General features: G+C 34.8%; 1 protein-coding gene across 1 annotated transcript in view; it reads right to left on the bottom strand.

Annotated features, from left to right (window-relative positions):
• The window catches only part of LOC149801033 (peroxisomal multifunctional enzyme type 2-like), a 69996-nt gene that overhangs the window by 8780 nt on the left and 47316 nt on the right, over positions 1-13900 (bottom strand). Inside the window, exons 18-20 of the mRNA XM_089955067.1 lie at positions 9793-9899; positions 4227-4313; positions 2991-3080 (exon numbers count right to left, since the gene is read on the bottom strand). Coding sequence (XP_089811193.1) covers positions 2991-3080; positions 4227-4313; positions 9793-9899 — 284 coding nt within the window. The remainder of the gene's footprint in view (positions 1-2990; positions 3081-4226; positions 4314-9792; positions 9900-13900) is intronic.

The following is a 13900-nucleotide window of genomic DNA, read 5'->3' as shown; positions in this document are numbered from 1 at the left end:
AAGATGTACTGATACCAACATTTTCTATTATAGTTAATCAAAGCACACCAAGATGGTACTGATACCAACATTTTCTATTACACTCGATCAAAGCACACCAAGATGGTACTGATACCAATATTTTCTATTATTCTCAATCAAAGCACACCAAGATGGTACTGATACCAACATTTTCTATTACACTCGATCAAAGCATACCAAGATGGTACTGATACCAACATTTTCTATTACACTCAAAGCACACCAAGATGGTACTGATACCAACATTTTCTATTACACTCGATCAAAGCATACCAAGATGGTACTGATACCAACATTTTCTATTACACTCAAAGCATACCAAGATGGTACTGATACCAATATTTTCTATTACACTCAAAGCACACCAAGATGGTACTGATACCAATATTTTCTATTATTCTCAATCAAAGCACACCAAGATGGTACTGATACCAACATTTTCTATTATAGTTAATCAAAGCACACCAAGATGGTACTGGTACCAACATTTTCTATTATAGTTAATCAAAGCACACCAAGATGGTACTGGTACCAACATTTTCTGTTATAGTTAATCAAAGCACACCAAGATGGTACTGATACCAACATTTTCTACTAAACTTTAACTTACTCTATTAAACTCTAAAACACTACAATTAGGTACCGGATACCAATATTTTCTATTAAACACTAAAATACTCCAATTTAGTACCTGATACCAACATTTTCTGTTAAACTCTACAACTCTTCTGGTCAGTACTGATACTATTAATTTTTGTTTTACTGCACTCTAAATAAATGATACTCCAATTGGGTACTAATAACAATATTTTCTATTAAATTTTAAAACACTTCATGTTATGCCAAAATTTTCCTTCAAACCTGAAATTCCACAAAACATTCCTTAACAAGTAGAACTGCAAAAATATGACAGTTTAAATTTTTCACTATAATGATGTCACGTTAAGTTTCCTTTGGATTCAGTTATTTTTTATGGGTTTTAATGCATTTGCAACTGAAGGATTTGTTGTTATGGATATGCCCTGATATGGCATAATCATGCTGAATTCCATTGTGGATTCCTTATGTTTGGTCTTTAAGGATGCTGACTTTTGTAAGATAAATGCTTTCTTCAAAGATCCAAATGGTGTCATCAATATGATGTCACTTTTTATCTAAGTGTACTGAAATACTCCGAACTCTGGGACATACCTGTCAACGCTCACACCAGAAGTAAAAGAAACTCATGATTTTTGGAGTCCTTCCACACCTACCTCCAGATTTCATAATATCTCCAGATTTGTGCACAGAACTCCAAATTATTACATTATGTATGTTGACTTTCATTTTTCCTAAAAATAATTCCACATAAATAGATATATTGTATGCAATCCACAGAAGCCATGTTCTATTTTTATCACCTGTGAATACTATTGTGATGAAATAATTGTCAAACTACAAAGAATTATTTTCTTCAGTAAATAGAATGCTTAAACATTATTCACATTAATTTAAGATATTTTTTTATCCCCACAACAATAAACTGCAACAAAAAAATAGAACACAGCAATAAAATTGTGAGCAATTTAGTTTCAATCCCAAAAATGATCAATGTGAATGCTATAGCATCTCCATTCCTATGAAAAAGAAACTTCACAAGTAAATATCCGGCATTACTATACCGTATATACAAATGGTAATTACCATCATCAAATTAAAAAAGGGAATGAAAAAAACATACCAAGCAGAATATGTGCCCTTTAAAACTAATTCAGAATACCAGTAAATAAGTTATTTCATAAAGACTGTTAAATGCCTTACAAGTGGATAATAAGGAAATAAAGTGGGATATAAAATGTGGGAAAAATAGTTGCCACGTGTACATTTAAGAATGTGTATTTAGGCACCATGAGTTATAATAACAAAGGGCATTGTTTATTTGCCAATCAATTGCTGGTGCTTACATAACAATCTGTAGAACATGGTTTCTTTGAAGCATGTCAGAGGGCCAGTCCTTTTCACAAGACAAATGCAATGATAAGAATTAACTGTTAATTAGTTACACTGGCTTTCTTGATTGTTTACTCAAGACTAACCTTAAGCTATTGTACAGTTTGGCCACAGCTACTAGAATATGAAAAGAGGGCACATCACAGGGAGAAACAATGCATCCTTAGAGAATTTTATGCATATTGGATCCGAAAGACCAGTCAATATTTAGTGAAAACGCTTTAAAAAAATGGCACAAAAAACCTCCCCATTTTAAGTCACAATCTCCTTATGTTTTATTATTCAATCTACATACCTGGCTTTTGAACAGTTGACAGGTATGCTGGGATGGATGTAAAATGACAGTGTTGCATATCCTGTCTCTTACTGAATTATAGAAATAAAAACTACAATTTTAATAATCAGTAACAGTTTTGTGAAAGAAAATTACAAAAGCAACAAAAAGTATGAGACCTTGCGAAATCTTAAATGATTTACAACATTTGTGATTCCGCAGCCCAGGCTTTCTACTGCAAAAACTGAGGTGATATAAAAAAAATTTATTCTGAAACATTTCATACACTTACAGTTTTGCTTGTGTTTTTGATAAGAGTAGTCCATGATCTTCAACCTGTAAAAATCTGATCAGTTTTTAAATACTCATTCAGCCTGCTATTTTACAGACATTTTGTGATGTGTATTTTTTCCTGTTTACTTTCTAATGCAATGACACTTCCTTGGGGATAGATATTCAGCTAAGAGTAGTAGAAGAAAATGCATACAAACTTTAGCTTTCAAGTGATTTTGGATTGCTTGGACCCTTAGCGATATAATATACCATTTTTTTCAAAAAATTAAATCCTACAAATTTCCCAAGCAATCATCACTATATTTAAGGCTTGTAGCAAGTAATTGCAACTCAAGGAATAAAAAAATTCCTTGGATTAAGCAAAACCTATAGACCATTAATGTCTACTCAAAACAAAATAAAAAGGCTGTACCTGAGGTGTTGATTTCACCTTTACTGCTGAGGCATCTTCATTCAGGTCAATATACGACCCAGACAGGCAAATGTTATCATTCTCTACAACCTGAAATGGATCAAATTAATGCCATCAAGATTTGTCTCTGAATATCATAACAATGTATCTTTGTATTATTGTCAGGATGATGCACTGATATACATATATGAGATATCAATACAGAGAAATGTGTGTGATTTAGGTTTTCTAATGTAGCTTTAACAATTTTTCAGTCATATTACTATGATGCCTGCAGTGTGGCAGATTATAGTGATGTCTAGCACTGGGGCATCATGCTGCAGACATGTAGTATGATGTCCCACCCAGTCACATTATCCTGACACCAGGCTGACCAGTCCTAACACTAACCTCTTAATGCTGAGCATCAAGTGAGGCAGCTGTTAGTACCATTTCTGTAAGTCTTTGGTATGACAAGGCCAGAGATTGAACCCACGACCTCCCGCATACGAGGCGGATGATCTAACTACTAGGCCACCAGAGCGGTTACAGAGAAATGCTTTAGTGACATTGGAGAATTATCATATCTAATAATCTGAGTACCTACATATGTGTCTATCTAATTACGGTCTCTGAATTCAGAAGACTTTTATGACTGATACAGTGAATTTACTTTAATCTTCAGGATCAAATACCTCTGAATCTACAAAAAATAATTGTATAAAATTTTCAGCTTTTGATATCTGATCATATTATAGATTCCTGTAAATTTTGAAAGCTTTTGCTTTGATGAAACTAGGATTGTTAACAATATATTTTTAAAAATTAAGTCTCTTAATAGAAAAGTTGTATTAATTCCATGGTGGTATCAATCATAAAGCTAGTCAACCATAGCACTTTGTAAAATATGGCACGCATTTTGTTTAAATCCCTCAATCTGTAGCTCATCACACAAGATTCCACAGTTCCAAAGAGGAAAAATTAACCTAACACTTCCTTGACCTTGAATGTATATTAAAGTCAATGTAAAGCATTAAGTTCTGCAGGTGACACGTTTTTAATACTGGTTTCATCAAATAATCTCCAGATGTTAAAAGGATGTTTACTAGATTCTTATAAATTGTTTAATATGTACCTAAAATTATCTAATAAACAACCAGCAATTCAGCAGAAGAAACAAAGCCAGCACACATGGAAGTGAACATGAAGAAAACAAAAAGATGTACTGAGATAAATTGGTGGCCAACCAGTACATACCTTGCACTGGAAGAAAACTCTGTTCCCTTCTTTCCACATATCTGTTTTTAAAGTCTCACCAGGCAATACAGGCTTTGACATTCTGACCTTGAATGAGTGAAAATAAGACACAAATGATTAACTACCAAGGATGTATGTATGTATGTGTGCATGCATGCATGCGTGCGTGTATCTGTAACAATGACAATAAGAGGTCGGAAGAAGAACATAAGTTTCTCAATGAAGTGTACACATGGGTGAGATCAGATAGGTATATTGGGCTGGAGCCAGTCAACGAAATCTAGTATAGTGAACCAGTTTTGTGTTTCATTTTGGATCAAATGGGTAACCAGTGAAGGTTGCAGAGCAGGTGTGCTGAGTTCTTCATACTCTAAGGATGATCTGAGCAGCCATGTTTTGAAGTTTTTGCAGTAGATACTAGTAGCAATATCATTTTTGGAGGTACCTTCTTTTCCCATTTAGAAAATATATCTGCCCTTAAGTATGTTACTAAAATTTGTATTTCCATATTTAGGCATACTTTATTTCTATTCTTCTGCTCCTTATCTCTCTCTCTCCCTTCCTCTGTAGCTCTCCATTAGGATCATCATATATTACAATATGTTGAGACTGCCTGACCCACTAATACCCTTTTTTTAATCCCTAAAAATCTACTAAAACCAACAAAAAATAATCTTTAAGTATTAACTTTTTTTAACAAGTTTTCCACATACACTGCAAATTATTGGTGACTGATCTTCCAAGACCTGTTTATGTCTGATATTTAGTGTCACCCATACAATATCATTTACCTGTTAAACTCTGTAACAAATGATACAAATATTACGGTCAATCTCTAAATTAAATGTGCAATAAAATTGTTTAAGTAGCGATTTTAACTCTCAACATAATCATAATCATGTTTGAAAATGATGGAAAAATTGGTGGAGTGATGATTGTGAATTGAAATTAGTGACAATCAAAATCTGGGTGCAGCAAAAAAAAAGCCACAAAATCCATGTCTGAATGCAGAAATAAACAAAATAAAGAAACAAAAGCTTTACAGGTAAACTCAATCATTAAAATCATTTATTTGAACTTGTTATGCTCTTAAGACTGTCTGATACCATGCTCTGTGATGTTTCTGCAGTACATTCACCCCAACAATGTTCAATGTATGAATCCAAACAAGAAATGTGTTAAAAATCTCATTAACTTTACAAAATACACAATTTAAAGCATTATATGTACATGTGATCTAAATTTGTAAAAGTCTTGCGACCCACAACTATTGTACAATTTTCAACTTCTTTTTATTGATATAGTAATGCAGCCTTTAATCACATTCACAAAGAACAGAGGGAAAACAATCTACATTAGTTTTTAGATATACGGAAATATTTCACTCTTTACAATATAACTGCCATTATCACAAATAGAAAAACTTTTGAGTTCTTCTCAAGAACTGTTCATCACATTCTTTACAAGACTAACTGTTTGTCAAAATATATTTTTTGCATCTACTGGACATGGACCAGAAAGAATGATTCAATAATGTCTACCTCTGTGTTCTGTTAACAATTATGGTTGTTTCAAATTAACAGCAAGTTATATCAAACACAATATATCGAACCACATAGATAATGTAAATCTAACTACCATATAACATCATGCTGTGGATGAATACCAACAATGTCTTTTCTCAAAAGAATAAAATTAGGACATTGTAAATGTGGTTCACTGTTGATAATGGAGAGGAGAAAATGAACAAAAAAGATCTTAATCTGCCTGACCAACTAAATTTGTTTTTAACATGAACCCAGAAACATGAATATTTTTTTATCTGCCTAACAGAAAATGAGGCAACTAAGTACTCCAAGCTTCCTTTACATTCCCCATTTTTGTATACATATATATGAACCTGCTTTCACAAGTTTACATATGTCTGTTGACTAAGTGAGTGATATCAGACAGCTTAGGTCTCTTGTTAGTAACTGGAGTCATATATGATGGTGGATCAGCATCATTTCATGTCCTTGCTTGTGCCACTTAGCTCATTGACAATAATGCCCAGGTATGCGAAATTCTCTGTCTGGTTACTGATGGTTATTGGAGCCTGGGATGTGTTGAGGAATGTTATGAGTCAACTTCTGGCCTACTTGTTTAGATGATTCGCAGAATCTATTTATTTTCTCCTTAATGTCAAAACACTGAGACATCAACAAAATACAAAAGAATGGAAATGAAAAAAGAGATGCAGCCCTGACAAACTCCAGCTGTCATGGAAAACAGTCTGATAATGACTTGTCCAGGATGATGCTGCACTCATAAGTTTTTGAACAACAGTTTTATAAGCTTTATTATCTCAACAGGAATGCCATACAGTTCCAGAATGTTCCATAGGCTGTTATAGTGTACACTGTCAACAGCTTTAGAGAAGTCGATGAAGATGATGTACAGTGGAGCCTTCCATTCAACACTCAGTTTAATGATGTTCTGCAAAAACAAATATTTAGTCTATGTGTTCACTTGCTGTTCTGGCTACGGGAGGTTGTAGGTGGTCTAAATGATTCAAAAAAGTAGGAAAGACCATTCAGTGTACTGAGAATAGAGTGATGTCACACCACATGTCACAATTCCCCAAATTTAAAGACACTGATCAATTTTTATTACATCAACCAGAAGCCTGTATAGTGATCTCAGATAACCTCCCTTTGTCAACGTCTCGTTGCAATATGCATCAAAATTTGTTTAGCTCAGGACATGTATTACATATCCATGTGGGGAACAACATACTTCTTTTTGCATATATCAAAAAGTTTCAGAGGAAAACTTTTATTCCTTTGTGGAAATTATCAATTAATCATTAAAGCAAACAGAAATAAATTCCTCAATGTCTTTGAAATATTTATTGAAAGACAAGTATGCTTTTGAAAGTCGTTCAAAGAACCAGCATCCCTTCAATGCACTTGTGCTGTACTGACCAAAAAATTATTTCCTGGAATTCAAGATAAGATTATTTCTTTGTTTTAATTTCACAGTGCTGAAATAATCCGATATTCTTGAGCTATATGATTTTAAAATTGGTGACTGTGACATCCATATTGGGTGTATGATTGGCATGATTTTCATTTAGGATAAACGGGATACCATTTTATGACTCTTAATGAAAATGCTATGTTTATTTGACCATCTATTCAAGAGAATTTGTGACAAAATTTTCAGTATGTTCATCGTGGCAGTCATGTTTTAGGTTATACCAGCACCACTGTCATTCAAGACTATCTAGATATTATACTTAGTCTTCTGGTGAAAACCTCATGTTAATTTTTTATATGACTTTCCATTTAGAAGGAGTACCATGAACAAGATTTGCAAGATGGTTGCCATGGTGACCATACAGAATCATTAGAAGACTTCTTGTAAAACTGATGCTGATATGACTTTCAATCTAGATTTTCAAGTTGGCCACTGTGATGACATGAGATCAGCAAGATTTTAATTTACGAACAACCAGTGCTGATATGTTTTTAAGTTCAGGAGGTGTATCAATAATTTAAATCATTTTTATTAATGATTTTACAGATGGCCACCACGGTGACTATACCAGAAATCAGATTGGCACTATTATCCTTTAAGACCAACTAGACCATAAAAACATGCTGATATGACCATCCACTTAGGAGGATTAGCAGTAACAAGATTTTCAAGATGGCTGTTATGGTGGCCAGACTGAATGTCCAGTTGGTACCAAATTCATTTAGGACCAACTAAACATCATAAGAAGTCTTCTGGTGGAAACCCATTGCTGATGTGACTTTCCATTCAAATAGCAGCAATAAAAAGATTTTCAAAATGCATGCAATAATGGCGATATTGGACATTAGATTGGCACCATTTTCTTTTAGGACCAACTAGACATCATAAAAAGTTTTCTAGTGAAAACCCCATGTAAATCTAACTTTCTGTTTAGGAGTGTTGTGCTAATAAGATTTTCATGATGGCTTCTGTGGCAGCCATATTGGGTCTCAGCATCATTTTCCTTTAGGTCCAAGTAGACATCATAAGAAGTCTATAAGTGAAAATCCCATACTGATATAATCATCCATTCTGAAGGAGTAGTGATACAAGTTTTAAGATGGTCACTTTGGAGGCCATGTTGGATGTCTGAGTGGCACCATTTTCCTTTAGAATCAACATGACCCTGGGATTAATGTGTGTATAGTACCATGGTGATCCTCAACGTAGTTTAGGAGGAGTAGTGATAACAAACTTCTGTTAACAGACCGATGGCTGGACAACAGACCACTCCATAAGCTCTCCAGGTCATGTTCAGCATAACTAAAAAGTGATACTGATTATAAATAATCATTATCAAGTAAAGTTTGATTTTTAGTCACAGCCAGCTAATGATATTATAAGCTATGGAACCAGCCCATGAGTGATATTTCATAGATTAAAAGTAGCTGCTTGGCTAATAATAATTTCCACCCCACCTTTACTATATTTCATAGATCAAAAGTAGCTGATTGGGTGATAATAATTTCCACCCCACCTTTACTATATTTCATAGATCAAAAGTAGCTGATTGGGTGATAATAATTTCCACCCCACCCCTACCATATTTCATAGATTAAAAGTAGCTCACTGGCTGATAATAATTTCCACCACACCCCTACCACATTTCATAGATTAAAAGTAGCTGATTGGCTAATAATAATTTCCACCCCATCCCTACCATATTTCATAGATTAAAAATAGCTGATTGGCTAATAATTTCCACCCCACCCTGACCCCCAAACAAAAAAAATGTACTTTTCCAGAAGAAGACTATGTCTGGACCATCTGTATGCAATAGTAGACTTTAAATCATTATAACTTTATCACTGTCATTGTACACACTGGATACTGGATGTAAATGAATATCTCACTGGGCCAAAAGTGTATAGCAGGCACCTACAATGTATTTTTATCAAAGAGAAGGTGCACAGAACATCATTTTCATCATTTTAAAAGTTACGTCTCTGATATATAATTCATAGGATGTAAGTGTGCTTTTGCACTGACCACAAAGGTTTACTAACCAGGCCAAACATCAACATTATGGTCTACTATAACAGAATTAGCTGCATGTGACGATTCAATGTTGAATCATCATCATTTGTACAAAACCGAAAGCTCTTCATGCCAGGATGTTATTGGTGAAGTTTGGTTCAACTTGGTTAAATTGGTTTTCAACAAGACGTTCAAACTAGGAACAGCTGACAGATGCATTATTGACACCTGAAGATGCATGACAAATGTAGGGCCATACCATAAGCTCCCTTGGACTTAGAGTCAGACAAGTTAAAAATCATTATTGACAATTTATGATGCATGACAAATTCAGGGCCATACCGTAAGCTCCCTTGGACTTACATCAGGCAAGTTAGAAACTATTCCTTTCTTTAGGAATTTTGAATATGAATTAAAAAACTTTGACATAAAACACAATTAACAACATCAACAACAATGATAATGATGCTAAAAGAAAATGTGATAACCACATCTCCATATCTGCTGACACAGGCAAAACAGTAAAATTTACCTTAATTGCTTTAATTTTAGTGACATCATTATTTGCATACTGCTTTAGCACATGTCTGGTAGCAAAGCCAAAAGTACACATGCCATGGAGAATTGGCTGCTTGAAACCTGGGATGAAAAAAGAAACAACATCAGTACTAAGCTTCAAATTGTTTTTCTTTTTATTGATTTTTCAGAAAATGCAGCAAAGGTTAACTGCTGATCTGATTACTGATGACATCTGCTAAGACATATTCAGGTAGTAAAGAAAAACAGGCAGCAAATCTCAGCAAATCTAAATATCCTGATTGTAAATGTGTGTGTGTGTGTGTGTGTGTTTGTGTGCACAAATGTGTCAGAGATACTGCACTCAGTGTATTTGCTGGACATGTTTGGCATATAAAATGTTTTGACTGGCTAATACTCTGACAAAGTGGATATCATTATAATAAACTGATTTTAATTTGTTTATTCCTTAAACTGTCAAATAAACACCTCAACAAAGTTAAATTCAAAGGTCACCAAGTCTAGTTTACAGATTGCTTCTTTGTCAGAAAAAACAAAAAGGTTTCACCGTCTAAGCTTAATTCAAATAGGTGACTAGGAAACATTTACACATTCTTTCTTTGTTGGACAATAATTAGAGGTGTCTATGATGTTGGACATTCTGATTTCCCAATTGCTTGAACACTCAACAGCTACAAATCACAAAACAAAATATATGTGACAGCTTATCTCCTGGACTTTTAAAAAATTCCATAGCTGAACAGTTGCTCAAGGGTCTGTACTATATATATCAGTCCCCACACACCATGTGTACTTTTAACTATACTGTGTTGCAGTTTTTAACACATGGTACCTTTTGAATAAAATATGCGAAGCCATGGTCCAAATTGGGAAACAAAGATACTACAACAATAACCAAGTTTATTATCATCCTCCAACATTTATTTGGGGACCCGAAAAAGCCTCACCATACAACCTGACTGGAAATGCTAGTCAATTAGGTGTCACATATTTTCGAGGTATTAAGTCTTCTTGTTGCCAATTAATAATTTTACAAAATGGGAGAGCGTAATAAAGTACTGTCACTGGGTGAAAATCTATAGTATAGTATTTGAAAGAAAAACATTTGACTTTTTTAAATAATTAATTCATTAGAGAGGAAATCAGCAAATCACATAAAGATGCCTGGAACCAAAAAGTACATTTTTTGATACATTTAATAATTAGGTATACCAATCTTTTCTTCTTGTGTCACAACTTGTTACATTTTTGGGGACAGTTTTGATATTAAAATTCACGAATAAATAGCCGTAACTAGTACTGTAGTTTTGGAAATGGGGTTTGAGACTGGCTGGACATTCCGGTTATCAGGCCATAAATCTCTAAGATTCCCCTTAATTTTTCACACCAAGGATTGTTTTGACACATTTGTGCATCTGTGATTGTAACCCAAACGAGTCCACATGGAAGCGTCTCAAGCCTGCATCATGGTTTGGGAGCTTCACTGCTGTGAACTTGCACACAGATTGATTATTGCTGGCAATGCATAAAAAGTGATTCACTATTAAAGAAGTGTAGTGGGCTATTATATAATACTATTAGAAACCACATACTTGGATACATATAGCAGTATGAAAGAATTCACATTGGCAGCTAATGATGTATTTGTAACGTCACAAAAAAGATCACTATTTAGTATGAATATGTCAAATTGATTTGTCAGAGGCACAGAAGATTTTGTATAATTTTTCAAAAATATATCCATGGTATCTTGATAAAAAAAACTGGGTTAGGGATTGAGTTGGAGTGAGTATGATGAAAACACCGGAAGACTGCATGCTATTTAAGTCACTGATATTAACAGTTCGCAGTGTGACTAAGTTTAACTGCATATGACAGAAAAGATAATGGAGTGTGTGTGTGTGATTTCGATTTTTAATGTAGCTTTAACAATTTTTCAGTCATATCACTACAATGTCTGCAGTGTGGCAGTTTACAGTGATGTCTAGCACTGGGGCATCATGCTGCAGACATGCAGCATGATGTTTCACCCAGTCACATTATCCTGACACCCTGCCGACCAGTCCTGACACTAACCTCTTAACGCTGAGCACCTAGTGAGGCAGCTGTTAGTACGATTTTTGTAAGTCTTTGGTATGACTTGGCCGGGGTTCAAACCCATGACCTCCTACTTCTGAGGTGGACACTCTAACCACTAGGCCACCGGAGCAGTCCCGAAGATAATGAAACAACCAGTGAAGACAGTTAATTATTCAACAAAGACAGGGAAGACAGGGAAGACAGTGAAGACAGCAAAGATCTTTGATGATCAATGACATGGACAAATCTATTAGAGAAATAAATCTGGTGTATAATACAAACAGGAAACATACCATGACAAATGAAGATATTCATGAGTGTCCCATAAACCATGACTTTATCTTTGCCTATCTTGTCGGCAAAAATCAAGGGGAAGAATAATTAAAGATGCACATTTGAAAAGAGATAATTATAATAAAATTATTGAATGCCAATGTGCTCAGAATAAAATAACATACTCATGCTGTGCTACCAGAACACCATTTCTATAACCATTTCATGAACAGACCTTAAATATAGTATTTCAGTTAAGTCACATTATCATGTTGATTTGTTGCTGAGTACATCATGACAAGACAGGCTAACATGCCAGTTACAGAAAAAGACAATGTTGTTGTCAAGGAGCAATCTTGTGGAAGTAGGCAACAATCGCTTTATGAGTACTTGCTAATATAACAGTGCTGATGATGGAGGATTCAGTGTGCTCAACGGTAAATGAATCTACCCATACAGGTACATGAGTGACACAGATAAATGTTCTGAAACTTGATTGCCACTGATTGAGGCCATTAATTAATCACTGTCTCACAAAGATAACTTCACCAATGACAACACACACATGAACAATGTCTGGTCTGCATTTGGTTGTAAACATTTTGGGAACAATTATGATCTGTCTCAGCAAACAGATGTTTTGCTGCACACGGATATCTCTAAGATATTTCGTCATACAGCCAGGCATGTGTACAAGCTCAATCCCACACATTACTTCTCATCACCGGGATGGCTTGGAATGCACTGCTATTGAAAACCAAGATCAAGTTGAAACTGTTCACTGATATTGATCAACACTTGTTTATGGAATGTCTATGGTGAGTCATTGTTACAAGTTCACATAGACTGATCCCACTGACATGGACATCTGCAAACATATATACAGCAATAACAACCATAGATATTCTTTGAAGCTGACCTGGAATGCCCTAATGAGCTTTACCGTGCCCGAAACGATTACTCATTGGCCCAGAAGTGATGTTGCTTCCCCACAAGTGGTTGTCCCCATACCAGTGTGTACTTATGGATGATTCCAGGCATACGTTTACTGAATGCACCTAGCTGGTTCCAAATCTGTCCCAAAAATGCAACATTTATCTGCAGTTGTATCTGCACTGAGTGCCATGGTATCATCAGTGAGCCATATATACAAACGAACACCAACCTTGGAATGGTTGCAAACAATGATTTTGAGACAGATTCTTGATTATATAGTTTTTTTATAACGATGGAGAACCTGCAGAAGAGAATCCATGTTGATTTTGTTTGGGACAGCAAACAAGAAAAGCTCAACATGCTGATTGCAGATAGGGCCTCTGAGTCATGGAAGATATCTGATGGCAAGAAATTCAAGCTGAAGTTGACAAAACCTATATACTTTGGTGTGTTCATTCTGGACCTACAAATGTACAAGTTCTACTATGAAAAGATCAAGCTGTGATACAGCACTGGCATTAGAATGTTGTAAATGGATACGGACTCATTGTTAATGCATATAACTACTACTGATGTCTATACAGACATGGGAAAGGTGTGCTACATAAATGAATTTGACACCAGTGAATAAACAAAGGATCATCCATTGTTTTGTAATCAAACTAAAAATGTAATGGGGATAATCAAAAATAAGTGTGTGGGCAAACCCATCAAGGAATACACGTGACTGCAACCCAAAATGTAGTAAAAAATGGTTGGCTCTAGTACAAACATTAGGAAGACACAAGAAGTTCCCTGGGTATTTGTACAAACAG

The sequence above is a fragment of the Sinohyriopsis cumingii genome, chromosome 4 (assembly GCF_028554795.1).
Source record: "Sinohyriopsis cumingii isolate HCF-2022 chromosome 4, ASM2855479v2, whole genome shotgun sequence".
Classification (NCBI taxonomy): Eukaryota; Metazoa; Mollusca; class Bivalvia; order Unionida; family Unionidae; genus Sinohyriopsis; species Sinohyriopsis cumingii.
The sequence above is the reverse complement of the archived record's forward strand: the minus strand, read 5'-3'. Positions and strand labels throughout refer to the sequence as shown.